The sequence below is a fragment of the Oncorhynchus gorbuscha genome, linkage group LG03 (genome assembly GCF_021184085.1).
Source record: "Oncorhynchus gorbuscha isolate QuinsamMale2020 ecotype Even-year linkage group LG03, OgorEven_v1.0, whole genome shotgun sequence".
NCBI classification, from domain to species: Eukaryota; Metazoa; Chordata; class Actinopteri; order Salmoniformes; family Salmonidae; genus Oncorhynchus; species Oncorhynchus gorbuscha.
In genome coordinates, this window is record NC_060175.1 from 101582918 (window position 1) to 101602192 (window position 19275).

At 42.4% G+C, this 19275-nt stretch overlaps 1 protein-coding gene across 2 annotated transcripts in view; it reads left to right on the forward strand.

The window, feature by feature from the left end:
- The first annotated feature begins 1582 nt into the window (after positions 1-1582).
- Positions 1583-19275, forward strand: part of eno1a (enolase 1a, (alpha)) — a 32402-nt gene continuing 14709 nt past the window's right edge. Inside the window, exons 1-6 of one of the 2 annotated variants that reach the window (XM_046344759.1) lie at positions 1583-1732; positions 7068-7162; positions 15174-15269; positions 17345-17403; positions 18386-18455; positions 18691-18824. In XM_046344759.1, the coding sequence (XP_046200715.1) occupies positions 7078-7162; positions 15174-15269; positions 17345-17403; positions 18386-18455; positions 18691-18824 (444 nt within the window). In that variant the 5' untranslated portion in view covers positions 1583-1732; positions 7068-7077. Of the gene's footprint in view, positions 1733-7067; positions 7163-15173; positions 15270-17344; positions 17404-17837; positions 17897-18385; positions 18456-18690; positions 18825-19275 lie in introns of both variants that reach the window. The other variant, XM_046344758.1, reaches the window with a different exon arrangement.

Genomic DNA, 19275 nt, shown 5'->3' on the forward strand with positions numbered 1-19275 from the left:
TTTCCTGAAGTCCACGATCATCTTCTTTGTTCTGTTGACGTTGAGTGAGAGGTTGTTTTCCAGGCACCACACTCCCAGAGCCCTCACCTCCTCCTTGTAGGCCGTCTCGTCATCGTTGGTAATCAAGTCTCCTCATGGAGGAGGGATGCTCATCATACTCTAGAATGGCCCTTTGGTTCAGGTCTGCCTAGCTGCATCACAGCACTGTGCTCTATCTAAATTCATCTTTATCAATTCCTTGCACCCTCTCTCCTCGCCTCGTTCACAAAGCCCATTGGAGAAGAAGATCCTGATGGTCGGGACCTCTCTAAAATGGCCCCAATCTCTTTAACACGGCCCCAATCTCTTTAACATGGCCCCAATCTCTTTAACATGGCCCCAATCTCTTTAACATATCCCCTCGTCTCTAACATGGCCCCAATCTCTTTAAAATGGCCCCTCCTCCCTAACACGGCCCCAATCTCTTTAACATGGCCTCAATCTCTTTAACATGGCCCTTCCTCTAACATGACCCCTCCTCTAACATGACCCCTCCTCTAACATGGCCCCTCCTCTAACATGGCCCCTCCTCTCTAACATGGCCCCTCCTCTCTAACATTCCCTTTCTCTCTAACATGGCCCCTCCTCTCTAACATGGCCCCTCCTCTCTAACATGGCCACTCCTCTCTAACATTCCCTTTCTCTCTAACATGGCCCTTCCTCTAACATGGCCCCTCTCATCATTCAAGATGAAACACTGCCAGCAAAACACCCTCTATTGTACTCCATGCACCAGACAGCAATTTAGTCCGAGTTGGTTTGATTTAGTGTGTAATTCATTTAGCACAAGGTTATTCATTCTCCAGGATATTCCTTTTTAGAAATGGAGGGCCAATCTCTAAATTGTTACTATAGGCCTCTTGCTGGATGATAATTGAATTGGTACATCATGCATGGACAAGACCAGAAAATACTTTGCATGGGACTTTTTTTTCTTAAAGTCAAAGTATAATTAAGAAATGCGGGCTATTCTGGAACATTTTCAACAGTGTGACACGTTTATGGAACTGGGGTCCACTCCTTTGGAATGAATGGCTTTACAAGGTAGAGCCTGGGGTGTAATAAGGAACGTGGTACTAGATTTAATAATCTGTTACATAATACATACATAATAAAATCCCATTTACATCCGGGATAAATTAGAAATTACATATAATCAGGCCTGCCCTTCAACCCAGCGAAACAAATGTGCATCACCTACAGAGTTTGAGACATAAAGACACTGAAACATGAGATGCAAGCTAATGTCGCAGAGGAGACCAGCAGCTGATATTCTGCACGTACTCAATTCTGCGTCAGTTTCCTGCATCGTTTACGTCATTACTTCTCCGTGACCTCTCATATTGGATCAATTCAACAATTTGTAGCCTATTACATTTCTGCTGCATTTAGTTTTTTTTTAGGCATGATATCCCTTACGTTTTTTTGGGGGGGGGGGGGGGTGACGCTAAGGTTTAAAAGACCCCAGACCATATTTTTTTTTCTAGGCGAAGTCGTGATTCCACTGGAGAACGTGCAGTATGTCTCGCACTCTCATATGCCGCGTGAGACCATCCTAGCCAATCAGATAGCGAGGAGGAAATCACTTCCTGGATTCTGTCCACTTATCAGCACGGTGGATTGTCACGAGCGCCTCCTCTGTCGACCGAACGAGAGAGAACACTACCCTTGCACACGGTTAGGCCTGATAAAGGTAAGATGAATACATGTATTGTATTTATTATTTTGCGGAATTAGTTTACTTAGTAATGACTATAATTGCTTCTTGTCTCAAATGTTATAAAATATTAGCTAGTTTTAGACAATTTGTCTAATGACATTGTAGATGACATCTGATGACATATCCCCTTCATCATCACCGAAAATGCCGAGTTCTCTCAGTGGTCTATATCTTTGGTCTTTTGTATTTTCATTTTAGAGCTATCAGTTTTTGGAATGCTATTCATGACATGATGTTGCTTGGCCCTGTCTTGAAGCCTGGTAGCTAGTCTATTTTAAACCGTCAGCTGGCGAGATGTTACTCATTTAGATACAGCAGTGTGTGAGTCTGGGGGAGAGGAAAGGGAGTCAAGTTGCAATCACATAGCTAGATAACAGTGTTTTCTAACTACTGAAGTACTCTGCCACACCTTTCTGTACCATTTTTATTAGATGAAGACAGTTCACTATTGTTTGCTTGCCATTCACTGGTATGCAGTGTGGCCAAGTTAGTACGAGATGTGGGAGGGTGTAGCTACAGAATGTAGAAATCTGTTACTGCAACAATGTAGCCAACTGTGGTTATTTTGTGGTTCTTTTTCGGAATGTTGAGAAATCAATGTTACTATGTTTCTATTTGCACGTCGACAATGGAATAGACATAGTGCACGTTTACTAAGATAAATATTTAAATTAATAGTTTAATTTACAATCTTCATTGATTTTATTGAACTTTTATTTAACTGGGCAAGTCAAATGATGTTTTACAATGGCGTCCTACCCCGGCCAGAGTCTGTAGTGACGCCTCTAGCACTGAGATGTGGTGCCTTTAGACCGCTGTGCCGCCTGGTGAGCCCCTCGGGAGCCCCATCTGTTAGAGATATTTTAACTTCCTTGTCATACCCACTCAGAGATAATGAAAAACAGGTCGAGACAAGAAGCTAATCCTGGAATGTCAAATTTCTTTCGTAATTTATTTCCATTGTGAGGAAGCCATTTTAGGAAGCCAGACGGACAAAAAACACAACGTGTTATAACTTAATGTGTTATCGCTGTTATTACTACCACAGAGATTATGTTTTGTTTCCTTAAATGTCAGGGGACTTTAGGTGCTGTGTGGTTCCGACTGTAGGCTAAACATTACTGTGAGTGCTATAGAGATCAAGAGTCGTGTCTCTGTGTGTATGCGTCTGTTAATGCGGGCTGACAGTTGCCCCTCTGCCCTCCCTTTCTGTCATTTTTAGCCAGTGGCGAGTTTCCACACGATCTACATTTAAGGACAGAGTATTTTCCATTGGTCCAGAAGGGGTTGGTTGGTGGAGTGTCTGTCTGTCTGTCTGTCAGGCTTTAGTGCCTGAGACTGGAACATGGGGTTCATTCATGCATTTATAACAGTGGAGGGGTAGATGAACTGAAAGTCAAGGCAAATACAGATAATAAAAAAACAGATCTATACGCTATGTTCTGTATTACATAGTCCAGTCACTCGAGTGCAGGGTTCATCAACTCGATTCAACCGCGGGACGATTTTTCATGAGCGGATGGTCAGGGGGCCGGAACATAATGACAAATCATTTGTAGACAGTAAATTTGACCGCAAGAAGCCCAAACAGATATAATATTTGATCATTTCAAACCTTGTATACAATCACGTGTCTCTCTATTATGCGTGTAAATACTTGGGAACAAATGTCCAAAAATTAAAATCACTTGGGAGCTGATTTCCTGTTTTGTTTATAGTCTTTTATGTCCAAGAATGAAAATTCTGAAAAATTTACAGCGGCCAAATAAAACCACATCCGCAGGCCAAATCCGTCCCTCTGGCCACTAGGTTGGGGAACCCTGCTCTAGGGGCAACCAGGTCCTTGGCTGTGTTCCAAATGGCGACCCATTCCCCTATATAGGGCACTAGTTTTTTTTATAGAGTTGGCATTTGGGAAGCTAGCTGAATATAGAGCCTCTGTCTGTTCTAAAATCTCTCTTTCCACACTTGAGACTTGGAATGTGAAGGGATAGCTGGGCTGCTAATAGACCAGAGAAATGCTCAGGACTAGGCTACATCCCAGTAAATGTATAAGGTAAGGTAGGTAAGCTCATAAGCCAGGGTTAAGAAGACAAACCCACTGAGGTACATGTACAGTGCATTCGGGAAAGTGTTTAGACCCCTTGACTTTAATAAATAAATAAAGTTACAGCCTTATTCTAAAATAGATTAAATTGTTATTTCCCAGGGCCTCCCGGGTGGCGCAGCATCGCAGTGCTAGCTGTGCCACCAGAGACTCTGGGTTCGAGCCCAGGCTCTGAGGACGGAGGACGCATGACTCTCGACCTTTGTCTCTCCCGTGCCCGTACGGGAGTTGTAGCGATGAGACAAGATAGTAGCTACTAAAACAATTGAATACCACGAAATTGGGGAGAAAAAGGAGTCAAATAAAAAAATAAAAAATGGTTTACAGCTGTAATAGTTGCCAAATGACATGCGCAATCAAGACATGTTATATTTGTATTAATTTGAAAATGTTTCTATAACTTTCTTTCACTTTTAAATGTACTAAAAACAATTGGATACCATGAAATTGGGGTGACAAAAGGGGGCACATTTATTTGTTTTTTTACCCCCCCACATCAATCTACATAATCACAAAGCAAAAACAGGTATTAATACGTTTTTGCAACTTAAAAAATAAAAAATAAATCAAGCTGAAATATTACATTTACATAAGTATTCAGACTCTTTACTCAGTACTTTGTTGAAGCACTTTTGGCAGCAATTACAGCCTTGAGTCTTCTTGGGTGTGACTCTACAAACTTGGCACACCTGTATTTGGGGAGTTTCTCCCATTCTTCTCTGCAAAGGTATAGGACGACAGGCAGGTTCAGGGTCGGGGCAGGCAGAATAGTCAGAACAGGGAAACTAGAGAAACAGGAGCAGGGAAACAAAATGCTGGTAGGTTCTACGAACAAAAAACCAACTGGCAACAGCAATAAATACACAGAGGATAATGGGGAAGATGGGCGACACCTGGAAGGGGGGGGGGAGACGAGCACAAAGACAGGTGAAACAGATCAGGGCGTGACAGCAGAAACTTTGTACATGTATTTTACACACGTGCATCACATGACATTGTCAGCAGCACTTCTTCAGCATTATCTGCACGGGCCTGAATATTGACTGGTTTTCATCAAGCTGTCCGCTCAACAGGAAGCTTCATTAATCAGTGCCTGTAACCTGGTTCAGGTTTTTAATCAACCTACCAGGGTGTTTACAAACACTACAGGAACAAGATCATCCACATTTATTGGTCAGATGTTTACTAATACTGTAGAACTCTGTTCTAAAGCTGTATCTGTACCCATTGGATGCAGTGATCACAATATAGTGGCTATATACAGGAAAGCCAAGGTTCCAACAGCTGGGTCTAAAATAGTGTATAAGAGATCATACAAAAGATTTTGTGAGTCTGATGTGGATGATGTTAAAAATATTTGTTAGTCTAATGTGACTAATGAGGAGCATCCAGAAGCTGCACTTGATGAATTTATGAAATTGCTTCTATCAATTATTGATAAACAAACACCTGTTAAGAAACTGACTGTTAGAACTGTTAAGGCTCCATGGATTGATGAGGAATTGAAAAACTGTATGTTTGAAAGAGATTGGGCAAAAGGAGTGGCTGATAAGTCTGACTGGACATCTGACTGGCTGACTGGCTGACTGGACTGGCTGACTGGCTGACTGGCTGACTGGCTGACTGGCTGACTGGCTGACTGGCTGACTGGCTGACTGGCTGACTGGCTGACTGACTGGCTGCACATTGAGAAATGATGTGACTACACTCAACAAGAAGAAGAAGAAACTGTATTATGAAGCCAAGATCAAAGATATAAAGAACGACAGAAAATAACTTATGGGCAGAAAGACTAATTCAACTCCATCATCCAATCAGATGGCTTATTCATCACAAAACCATTTGATATTGACAATTATTTTAATGATTACTTAATTGGCAAAGTGGGCATACTTAGGCAGTAAATGTTAACAACAAACAGTGAGACATCTTATTCATGCATAAAAAAAACAAATAGTTAAACAAAAGCACTGCAGGATTGAATTTTGACCTCTGGCCTGGCCTGGAGGGAAGACAAAGTAAATCCACTACCCGATAGTGGTAAAGTGACCTTTACTGGTTCTAACAGCCAACCTATCAGCTTGCTGCCAGCTCTTAGCAAACTGTTGGGAAAACAAACAATCTTATTTCTCTGTAAACAAATTAACAACAGACTTTCAGCATGCTTATAGAGAAGGGTACTCAAAATGTACTGTACTGCACTGACACAAATTACTGATGATTGGTTGAAAGAAATTCATAACAAGAAGATTGTGGAAGCTGTACAGTTAGTTTTCGGTACATCCTTTGATATTATTGGGTATAACCTGTTATTGAGAAAACGTATGTTATGGCTTTTCAACCTCTGCCATATCGTGGATTCAGAGCTATCTATCTAATTGAGCACAGAGGGTTTTCTTTAATTGAAGCGTCTCTAATGTAAAACATGTAGAGAGTGGTGTACCGCAGGGTAGATCTCTAGGCCCTCTACTCATTTCTATTTTTACCAATGACCTGCCACTGGCATTAAACAAAGCATGTGTGTCCATGTATACTGATGATTCACCCATATACACATCAACAACCACAGCTAATGAAGTCACTGAAACCCTTAACAAAGAGTTGCAATTTTGGAATGGGTGGCCAGTAATAAACTGGTCCCGGACGTCTCTGAAACTAAGAGCGTTGTATTTGGTACACATCATTCCCTAAGTTCTAGACCTCAGCTGAATCTAGTAATGAATGGTGTGTCTGTTGAACAAGTTGAGGACACTAAATTACGTGGTGTTACTTTAGATTATAAACTGTCATGGTCAAAACATATAGATTCAATGGTTGTAAAGACGGTGACAAGACTGTCTGCTTTTTTGACACCACACTCCACAAAGCAAGTCCTGCAGGCTTGAGTTTTTATCTTATCTTGGTTATTGTCCAGTCATATGGTCAGGTAGTACACATAAGGACCTAGTTAAGCTGCAGCTGACCCAGAACAGAGAGTCACGTTTTGCTCTTCATTGTAATCAGAGGACTGATATAAATACTATGCTTCTAATAGTAACTGTATCCACTGGTTAAATGGGAGAGAGTGAGGTGGCTGCCATCTTAGAGCTAACATCCTCTTTCTCATTTCCTCTCCAATCTCCCCCTCTTCCTCTCCTCTCTCCACCCTCTTCCTCTCCTCTCTCTCCACCCTCTTTCTCTCCTCTCTTCTCTCCTGTGTAGTTCCAGAACCATGTCGATCCTGAAGATTCATGCTCGTGAGATTTTCGACTCCCGTGGAAACCCCACCGTGGAGGTCGACCTGTACACCAAGAAAGGTAAGAGATAATACTGGAGCAGGGCTATCTGTAAACTTTGTTCTCTCAGGGGTTTGTGTTCGACTTTGGGTGCATGCCTTGCAGACGCTGCCTTTGCCCAAATCATTTTTTGGAACTTCTACTTTACATTATTAAGTCATGCGGCGTGAGTGTTGCACACTCCACTGTTCTCTCTAATGGGGCCGTTTGAACAGCTTGAGCAACGTGGCATGAATGCACATTATCTAGGATATATTTAGCAACACACTACTGTCTGTACTGTGTCAGATTTGCAGATTATTTTTGTTTTGTTTAATGGTTTCCTGAATTGATCACTTTAGAGTGATGAATACATTTTAAAGTGGTGGAACAGTCTGTCAGCTTACGGTGAATAACACCTAGCAGAGCTAATGAATCAAACATGTAATGTCCCTAGCAGGCAGCATTGGTCTGGCTCTGATAAAGTACTCTGATATAGTGCTCTGATGAAGAACTCTGATTTAGTGCTCTGATGAAGAACTCTGATTTAGTGCTCTGATGAAGAACTCTGATGAAGAACTCTGATGAAGAACTCTGATTTAGCGCTCTGATAAAGCGCTCTGATAAAGCACTCTGATGAAGCGCTCTGATAAAGTGCCAACTCACTGTGATACTGCTCATTGTGTCGTGCAGGGGAGGGCGGAAGTGGAGGAGGAGGAGGATGTCATTGTTTCCTTGGCCCACTCCTTTATGTTGTTTATACAGTGCATTCAGAAAGTATTAAGACCCCTTGCCTTTTTCCACATTTTGTTACATTACAGACTTATTCTAAAATGGATTAAATAGTTTTTTCCCCCTCAACAATCTACACACAATACCCCATAATGACAAAGCAAAGAGAGATTTTTTGAGATGTTTTCAAAAAGCGATTACATCCTTGAGTCTTCTTGGCACACCTGTATTTGGGGAGTTTCTCCCATTCTTCTCTGCAGATCCTCTCAAGCTCTGTCAGGTTGGATGGGGAGCGTCGCTGCACAGCTATTTTCAGGTTTCTCCATAGATGTTTGATCGGGTTCAAGTCCGGGCTCTGGCTGGGCCACTCAAGGACATTCAGAGACTTGTTCCAAAGCCACACCTGCATTGTCTTGACTGTGTGCTTAGGGCCGTTGTCCTGTTGGAAGGTGAACCTTCGCCCCAGTCTGAGATCCTGAGCGCTCTGGAGCAGGTTGTCATCTAGGATCTCTCTGTACTTTGCTCCGTTCATCTTTCCCTCGATCCTGATTAGTCTCCCAGTCTCTGCCGCTGAAAAACATCCCCACAGCATGATGTTGCCACCACCATGCTTCACCGCAGGGATGGTGCCAGGTTTCCTCCAGACGTTACGCTTGGCATTCAGGCCACAGAGTTCAATCTTGGTTTCATCAGACCAGAGAATCTTGTTTCTCATGGAGCAGAGTCCTTTAGGTGCCTTTTGACAAACTCTTAGTGGACTGTCATGTGCCTTTTACTGAGGAGTAGCTTCCACTCTACTATAAAGGCCTGATTGGTTGAGTGATTGGTGGGAGTGCTGCCGAGATGGTTGTCCTTCTGGAAGGTTCTCCCATCTCCACAGAGGAACTCTGGAGTTCTGTCACAGGGACCTCCCTGACCAAGGCCCTTCTCCCACTGATTGTTTGCTACCAAAGGTACTTCAACAAAGTACTGAGTAAAGGGTCTGAATACTTATGTAAATATGATATTTTAGCTTTGTCATTATGGGGTATTGTGTGTAGATTGATGAGGACAATTTTTTTATTTTAGAATGAGGCTGTTAACGTAGTAACGTTGTAATACTGTAAATGTACTGTATCTCCATGAATTTAAAGTATAAAAATACTTATTAGATCTTGGAATTCGAAGAAGTAACATTCATTCCGGAACATTCCACATAAGTGATGGAAAGGTCAACGCCTGCTTTGGTTAACAATAGCTTGTTGTTGACAAGACATGTACTGCCTTATTGGAATAAAGTGGCCTGAAATGCATAGGTTCCCATCACAAATATCATTGCAATGTGGAAACAATTATGTTCATAATAGCTCTGCTATGTTAATCAATAGTTTTAATCGATAGTGTTAGTCAATAGGTATTTTAGGTATTCCAGCACTTGGCCTGTCTGTTTCTCTGTGTTCTATCATGTTCATTCAAATCAATTAAATTCAAAAATACAACAATTAACAAGACATGACATAACACCAATAGTTTTAACTCCAGGCTAGTCCCTTTCCAAGTGGCAGAGTGAGTTAGCTCCATGGTAAGGTTAGCCTATATCCTAGTCCCTTTCCAAGTGGCAGAGTGAGTTAGCTCCATGGTAAGGTTAGCCTATATCCTAGTCCCTTTCCAAGTGGCAGAGTGAGTTAGCTCCATGGTAAGGTTAGCCTATATCCTAGTCCCTTTCCAAGTGGCAGAGTGAGTTAGCTCCATGGTAAGGTTAGCCTATATCCTAGTCCCTTTCCAAGTGGCAGAGTGAGTTAGCTCCATGGTAAGGTTAGCCTATATCCTAGTCCCTTTCCAAGTGGCAGAATGAGTTAGCTCCATGGTAAGGGTAGCCTACTGTACATCCTACAACCTACTAGAGAGAGCTGGCAGATCAGATCGCGTTGGTGGAGTGAAAATAGCTACTGTCTGTAATGGTACACTGCTTGGACAGCTCTACTGTGTTACTGTAATGGTTCCTACTGGTAAATGTTGGTCATACTGAGACACATACAGTAGAACTAGTGTTTCCCCTGTAGTCATTTAGCAACAATTTTTTTTAACCTTTATTTAACTAGGCAAGTCAGTTAGGAACAAATTCTTATTTTCAATGACGGCCTAGGAACAGTGGGTTAACTGCCTCTTCAGGGGCAGAACCACAGATTTCTCTACTTACCCAGAGTCAGATCAATTCATGGATACCATTTGAATGTCTCTGTGTGCAGTTTGAAGGAAGTTGTTAACTAGCATTAGTGCAATGACTGCTAGCGGTTCCCATATACTTCCAGTCATTGTGCTAATGCTAGTTAGCAATGGCTCGCAAAACGACCTTCCACTTCTTCAAACTGTACACAGAGATATACAAATGGTTAATTTTGACTTGGGGGGGGGGGGGTTAAGTAGAACAACTGCTTTTTAAGTAGAAAAATTGCTTGATTGTCAAAATCTTGCACTAGCCCTTTAAGATCATAGTGACAAGTTTCAACATGTATATGTAGCACACAGAGTGAAATGTAGAAATGGCAGTGAGTGAGTCTGGGGGAGAGGAAAGGAAGTCAAGGTGCAGCTAGATAAGTGTTTTCTCACTACTGAAGTACTCTGCCACACCTTTCTGTACCATTTTTATTAGATGAAGACAGTTCACTATTGTTTGCTTGCCATTCACTGGTATGCAGTGTGGCCAAGTTAGTATGAGATGTGGGAGGGTGTAGCTACAGAATGTAGCAATCTGTTACTGTAACAATGTAGCCAACTGTGGTTATTTTGTGGTTCTCTTTCGGAATGTTGAGAAATCAATGTTACTATGTTTCTATTTGCACTTCGACAATGGGAAAGACATAGTGCACGTTTACTAAGATACATATTTAAATTAATAGTTTAATTTACAATCTGTTAAGAGTTAATCATTAAACTAGGGAGTGTACACACACGGCAAAATACTTCTTATCACACCCAAAGATATAAAATCAGGTGAAGGCAAGAAGCAGAATTAAATCCTGTAACGTCAAGTATTTTATGACATTCTTCATTGTGAGGAAGTCATTTAGGAGATTATCATCAGGTTCTAATCCCTCCATTTCCAATCTGTCACCGCTGGAAAACAGAAAACCCAAACCAGGCTGTTTCCCAAACGCCACTACTTTAGCACTACTACTACTTTCAGTGTACCCCTGTGATCCCTGGTCAAAAGTAGTGTACTATGTAGTGAAAAGGGAACCATTTGACACACACACAGTACTGTAAAGTTGAATTGTATGACTAAACTTCCAACAGTTTAATGTCAGTTGGGCTATCTTCAAACAATAGTTATAGCTGGTGCTGTAAAGGTGATGTCATAACCATTCAGATTTTAAACGTTGTTTTTACAAGTGGTTCTATCAGGATTTCCTTTTTTTTAAAGCAATTTATACAGGTAATTATGACATGTATCCTAGAGGTCGAAGGTCAAAGTTCTGTTTTATCCGAACATTCCTGAAAATGTGCTTAATTGATAGCTGTGAACCCAAGCTTTCCAATTATATACTGTATGATTTAAATGGTATACTTGAGCAATAAGTAACATTCATTCTGGAACATTCCACATTATAAGTGATGGAAAGGTCAACACCTGTATACTGACATATTTTTGTGCTAGGGTCAAATCCATGAGGGAATAGTGAATGGGATGGAGGGATGAATGAAAGAGTAATAACACAGAGGAAGCTGCCATTGCCGCGAGACATCATCACCCTGAGTCCAACTCCAGTCCTCCAGTACCCCTAACAGTCCAACTCCAGTCCTCCAGTACCCCTAACAGTCCAACTCCAGTCCTCCAGTACCCCTAACAGTCCAACTCCAGTCCTCCAGTACCCCTAACAGTCCAACTCCAGTCCTCCAGTACCCCTAACAGTCCAACTCCAGTCCTCCAGTACCCCTAACAGTCCAACTCCAGTCCTCCAGTACCCCTAACAGTCCAACTCCAGTCCTCCAGTACCCCTAACAGTCCAACTCCAGTCCTCCAGTACCCCTAACAGTCCAACTCCAGTCCTCCAGTACCCCTAACAGTCCAACTCCAGTCCTCCAGTACCCCTAACAGTCCAACTCCAGCCCTCCAGTACCCCCAACAGTCCAACTCCAGCCCTCTACCCCCAACAGTCCAAATCCTGTCCTCCAGTACCCCCAACAGTCCAAATCCTGTCCTCTAGTACCCCAAACTGCAGCCCCTAGACAAAAACACCTGATTCAACTTGCTTGATGATTGGTTGACAAGTAGAATCAGGTGTACTTGTCCATGGCCATGGAAAAAAAGAAGATGTACTATTGGTGGTACTCGAGTGCCTAGATCAGAGTTGGGAAACACTGATATAGGGAACAGGGAATAAGGAATAAGGTACCATTTGGGATGCACAAGTCTGCTGCTGTATAATAATGGTATTGTTGGATCAGAAAGGGGCGCCAGATGTAACGTGTCGGCAGGGTAGCCTAATGGTTAGAGCGTTGGACTAGTAACCGAAAGGTTGCAAGTTCAAACCCCCGAGCTGTCGTTCTGCCCCTGAACAGGCAGTTAACCCACTGTTCCTAGGCCGTCATTGAAAATAAGAATTTGTTCTTAACTGACTTGGCTGGTAAAATAAATGTAACATAAAGGTCTTGAATTACATTCTCTCTTTTGTCTCCGTTTCTATGCTCAGATCCAGTAGGAATCCTCTGGGGTGAAAGTGACTTTCACATCCTCTGACTGATGGGTTTTCTAACCACAAAAAAAAGCCATATTAGGCTATTAGTCGGGTAGACAAAGGTATCAAACATAATGTAGGCTTATGATATAAAAAAATATACCTATGAGTTCAAAAGTTTAACTTACTGCAGTATTATTCTCGGGTTGAAGGGTGAATTCAGGCCTAGCTCGCAGTCGGCGTTCCAATTCATCCCAATGGATGTTCGGTGGGGTTGAGGTCAGGGCTCTGTGTAGGCCATTCAAGTTCTTCCACACCAATCTCAACAAACCGTTTCTGTATGCTTTGTGCACGGGGGTATTGTTATGCTGAAACAGGAAAGGGCCTTCCCCAAACTGTTGCCATAAAGTTGAAAGCACAGAATCATCTAGAATGTCATTGTATGCTGCAGCGTTAAGATTTCCCTTCACTGGAACTAAAGGGCCTGAACCATGAAAAACAGCCCCAGATGCAGGTAGTGTTCTAGTGGCATCCGCCAAACCCAGATTCATCCGTCAGACTGCCAGATGGTGTAGCATGATTAACATTGCGCGCTGACCAAGGTCGCCAGGTGTACGGTGTTTCCTCCGACACATTGGTGCGGCTGGCTTCCGGGTTGGATGTGCGCTGTGTTAAGAAGCAGTGGCTGGTTGGGTTGTGTATCGGAGGACGCATGGCTTTCGACCTTCATCTCTTCCGAGTGTACGGGAGTTGTAGCGATGAGACAAGATAGTAATTACTAACAATTGGATACCACGAAATTGGGGAGAAGAAGGGGTAGATTTTTTTTTTTACAAAAAAAAACAAGCACTTACTGTTGAGCAGGGCAGCTCTGTTACAAACTGACTTATTGGATATGTGGCATCCTTGAAAGTCACTGAGCTCTTCAGTAAGGCCATTCTACTGCCAATGTTTGTCTGTGGAGATTGCATGTGACCAAAATTCAATATGTTGCATGCTTTGTATTGCTGTTTTGATTGAAGCTGACTTGAAAACAAGTCACTAAGACTCAATCAATCTGAATAGGTTTATTGGGAGCATCCCATATCTGATTTCCAGATGACTTGTGTGTCTCCTATGAGCAGTTAGAATCAAATATGCATATCCACTATTCTTCACGTGGTTGATTCCAAAATGTCTGACCTTGGTGTGTAGCTGAGGTCGAGACAGCAGTCGCATCCTGGAGGTGTGTGTGTGTGTGTGATACTCAGTAGAGAGCTTTGCTTCGTTGTTCAAGCCTGTTACATCACATTGATCTGCTTAGCATGTCAACCAGGCAGCGACCCTCCCTCTCTCTTTTCAGGAAACAAAATGGGATTAACGTATGAGTGATGGAATTCTTTCCTGTTGATTTCACTACATAAATACCAAATGTAATCTAGATCAGTCAATGTGTTAGGAACTGGATCAGTAATGTAATCTAGATCAGTCAATGTGTTAGGAACTGGATCAGTAATGTAGTCTAGATCAGTCAATGTGTTAGGAACTGGATCAGTAATGTAATCTAGATCAGTCAATGTGTTAGGAACTGGATCAGTAATGTAGTCTAGCCCCATATTTACAAAGCGTCTCAGAATAGGAGTGCCGATCTAGGATCAGGTCCTTCCTCTTATTCATTATGGTTTAAAATACAAAACTGATCCTAGGTCAGCACTATTACTCTGCAACACTTTGTGAATATCGGACCTGGTTTCAAATCAGTTTGTGGATACCAGACCTGGTTTCAGATCAGTTTGTGGATACCAGACCTGGTTTCAGATCAGTTTGTGGATACCAGACCTGGTTTCAGATCAGTTTGTGAATACCAGACCTGGTTTCAGATCAGTTTGTGAATACCAGACCTGGTTTCAGATCAGTTTGTGAATACCAGACCTGGTTTCAAATCAGTTTGTGAATACCGGACCTGGTTTCAGATCAGTTTGTGGATACCTGGGGTCCACAGAAAACATGAAACATAATACAGAAATACAAAACATCGAGGACAGAACTACATAGTTTGTGCTTTTCTGCCATGTTTCACTTCTGTCTTCAGGTTTCATCCTACAGTATGTAATGTAAATAGAGATGAAATGGACTCATTAACATCCTATCTTCTGTCTTCTCCAGGTTTCATCCTACAGTATGTAATGTAAATAGAGATGAAATGGACTCATTAACATCCTATCTTCTGTCTTCTCCAGGTTTCATCCTACAGTATGTAATGTAAATAGAGATGAAATGGACTCATTAACATCCGATCTTCTGTCTTCTCCAGGTTTCATCCTACAGTATGTAATGTAAATAGAGATGAAATGGACTCATTAACATCCTATCTTCTGTCTTCTCCTTGTTTCATCCTACAGTATGTAATGTAAATAGAGATGAAATGGACTCATTAACATCCTATCTTCTGTCTTCTCCAGGTTTCATCCTACAGTATGTAATGTAAATAGAGATGAAATGGACTCATTAACATCCTATCTTCTGTCTTCTCCAGGTTTCATCCTACAGTATGTAATGTAAATAGAGATGAAATGGACTCATTAACATCCTATCTTCTGTCTTCTCCAGGTTTCATCCTACAGTATGTAATGTAAATAGAGATGAAATGGACTCATTAACATCCTATCTTCTGTGTTCTCCAGGTCTGTTCAGGGCCGCTGTCCCCAGCGGTGCCTCTACTGGTATCTATGAAGCTCTGGAGCTCCGTGACAACGATAAGACTCGCTACCTGGGCAAAGGTACGCACAACTCCCTCTTCTGATTGGACTAGCTAGTAACACTCCCTGTTCTGATTGGACTAGCTAATTACTTGTCATTTACAGGGCATAGCGAAGGTCACACCCCTTACAGTCTTCACATTTTACTGCCTTAAAATTACAGCAATTGATCTACAGTGCATTTGGAGAGTATTCAGACCCCTTGACTTTTTCCACATTTTGTTACGTTGAAACCTTGTAAATTTCTCTCTCGTCAATCTACCCAAATGCCAAAGCAAAAACACGTTTTTAGACATTTTTGCAAATTAATAAAAATAATAAACAGATATATCAAATGTACATAAGTATTCAGAGTCTTTACTCAGTACATTGTTGATGCACCTTTGGAAGTGATTACAGCCTAGAGTCTTCTTGGGTATGACGCTACAAGCTTGGCACACCTGTATTTGGGGAGTTTCTTTGCAGATCCTCTCAAGCTCTGTCAGGTTGGATGGGGAGCGTCACTACACAGCTATTTTCAGGTCTCTCCAGAGATGTAGGATCGGGTTCAAGTCTTGGCTCTGGCTGAGTCACTCAAGGACATTCAGAGACTTTTGCTGAAGCCACTCCTGTGTTGTCTTGGCTGTGTGCTTAGGGTCGTTGTCCTGTTGGAAGGTGAACCTTCGTCCCCAGTCTGAGGTCCTGAGCGCTCTGGAGCAGGTTTTCATCAAGGATCTCTGTACTTTGCTCCATTCATCTTTCCCCTTATCCTGACTAGTCTCCCAGTCCCTGAAAAACATCCCCACAGCATGATGCTGCCACCACCATGCTTCACCGCAGGGATGGTGCCAGGTTTCCTCCAGACGTGACCATTGGCATTCAGGCCACAGAGTTCAATCATGGTTTCATCAGACCAGAGAATCTTGTTTCTCATGGTCAGTTTTTAGGTGCCTTTTGGCAAACTCCAAGTGCGCTGTCATGTGCCTTATACTGAGGAGTGGCTTCCGTCTGGCCAATCTACTATAAAGGCCTGATTGGTGGAGTGCTGCAGAGATGGTTGTCCTTCTGGAAGGTTCTCTCATCTCCACAGAGGAACTCTGGAGTTCTGTCTGAGAGATCATCAGGTTCTTGGTCACCCCTCTGACCAAGGCCCTTCTACCCAAATTGCTCAGTTTAGCCAGGCGGTCAGCTCTAGGAAGAGTCTTGGTGGTTCCAAACTTCTTCCATTTCAGCATGATGGAGGCCACTGTGTTCTTGGGGACCTTCAATGCTGCAGACATTTTTGGGTACCCTTCCCCAGATCTGTGCCTCCACACAATCCTACAGACAATTAATTTGACCTCGTGGCTTAGTTTTTTGCTCAGACAACTGTGGGACCTTATATAAACGGGTGTGTGCCTTTCCAAATCATGTCCAATCAATTGAATTTACCACAGGTGGACTCCAATCAAGTTGTAGAAACATTGAAATAATAATTATCAGCTTAATTTCGAGTCTCATAGCAAAGGGTCTGAATATTTATGTAAATAAGGTAGTTCTGCTTTTTCCTTTTTTATAAAGTTGGAAAAAAAATTAAACCTTTTTTCGCTTTGTCATTATGGGGTATAAGAGTTGTACAAAGTTGGTCGAATCTTATTCAAAATGGTTTACAGCTGTAATAGCTGCCAAATGACATGCACAATCAAGACATGTTATTTTTGTATTAATTGGGAAATGTTTCTAACTTTCTTTTCACTAAATCTGTCCCCTTTTTAGATAGCATTTTAAGGCAGTAAAATGTGTAGACTTTCACTAGACTATAGGCACTGTATTTTAAGTGGACTTTAGAAACATACTAGTCTTAGAATGTATTGTTGACATAGCTAGTTTCCAATGTTTGCTTCCATTTCCAACGTCCATGTACTCTAGCCTGGTCCTAGATCTCACTGTGCTGCATGGCCAGCTCGTGTGGTTGCCATGGTAATAACCATAGGAGCTGGCAAGACAGCACAGACACATCTGGGACCAGGCTAGTACACAGCTCACTCTATACATTTTTTCCATTACATGTTTTCTATCTTTCCTTCGTTCTTCATCATTCTTTTCTCTGACACTTCATCCTTCTCTCCTCCTGTCAGGGGTGAAAAGGGCTGTTAAACATATTAATGAGTTCTTGGCCCCAGCTCTGTGTAACCAGGTAAATACACAGGAGTAAGACAGAGAACACTGAATATGAACTGGTTGATTGAAAGCATGACTTTCAAGTGGGTTTGCCATGATTTGACAAGTAACTAACCTCTGTGGCAGGTATTCACAGACGATCACAGATTTTCTAAATCGTTATTACGGCCATAAAAATATAATGACTAGAAGGGACATTCCTCCAAGTCAAAGTTCCGTGACGGGTGGACCGACCGGCGGCCATATTGTCATTCTATTTCTGTGATTACCCCATGATCCCAATAGTAGATCATTCCACTTGACGTTTGTTTAACCAGCCTAGTTGCTGCCACCACAGCAGATAATATTAGCGAGATCTAAGGCTTGCTCTGTGATCGCCTAGTAATGCCTGCTGCTCTTGCATGGTCTACTTCTCCCTGGGTCGTGACGCTTTGCTTGTCCCCTCTGCAGGTGTCTCAAAAGCCGTTGATCATATCAATAAAACTATTGCACCTGCGCTTGTACGGCAGGTAGGAACATTCACTGTTTGACTAACATTGACAACGTTGTGCTGGTGTCGAGTCAGTGTTGCATAGAGTGTACAGTATGGCATAGAGCAGCTAAGAACAATCCTGACTGAGTACAATGAAGTCAGAGGGTAAGAGAAGACACGTCACTTCAAGTTCCGTTGATGAGTTGTTTTTTTTTACCCCATGGAGTTTTCTAGATACAATATATCCTCTTGGTCTGTTGAATTTCTCTGTAAGATGTTGTTATTGTATGTATTCAACACTGTACTCACCTCAGTGACCAGAGCTACAGAGGTCTCAGGTAACCTGGCTAGGTAGCACCTCAAGATGCTGTGTGTACTAGTGAACCTAAACATCCTTGAAGACAGGTGTTTTGAGCTAACCTGTTTGAACTTTGAACAAACCTTTTTTGTTTGTTTGTTGTCAGTTCCTTCCATCTCTAATGACTGGTGTGTTGTTCTGTGTCTGTCTGTCTGTCCTGTTGTTCAGAACGTCAACGTCCTGGAGCAGGAAAAGGTTGACAAGCTGATGCTGGACATGGATGGCACAGAGAACAAGTGTAGGTTACTTCCTTTGGTTGGTATATGCAATTTTAGCATAGAGTTGAGTGCATTCCAGTGTACGAGGCTTCAATGCAAATACATAAATGTCATGTTACATTTCTTAGTCCCTATGCAAGCAATAAGAACAGCAGTCTACTTGAATACAGCCCAAATCAACCATTTAGGAAAATGAGAAAAAAAGGCAGAAATTGTTTGCTATATGGTCTCTTCGCTTTCTGTTTTCCCCCTCAGCTAAGTTTGGTGCCAACGCCATCCTGGGCGTGTCCCTGGCTGTGTGCAAGGCCGGTGCTGCTGAGAAAGGTGTCCCCCTGTACCGTCACATCGCTGACCTCGCTGGCAACCCCAATGTCATCCTCCCCGTCCCTGTAAGTTTATCGTCATCCTACCAGTCCCCAGTAAGTTTATCGTCATCCTACCAGTCCCCAGTAAGTTTATCGTCATCCTTCCAGTCCCCAGTAAGTTTATCGTCATCCTTCCAGTCCCCAGTAAGTTTATCGTCATCCTTCCAGTCCCCAGTAAGTTTATCGTCATCCTTCCAGTCCCCAGTAAGTTTATCGTCATCCTTCCAGTCCCCAGTAAGTTTATCGTCATCCTTCCAGTCCCCAGTAAGTTTATCGTCATCCTTCCAGTCCCCAGTAAGTTTATCGTCATCCTACCAGTCCCCAGTAAGTTTATCGTCATCCTACCAGTCCCCAGTAAGTTTATCGTCATCCTACCAGTCCCCAGTAAGTTTATCGTCATCCTACCAGTCCCCAGTAAGTTTATCGTCATCCTACCAGTCCCCAGTAAGTTTATCGTCATCCTACCAGTCCCCAG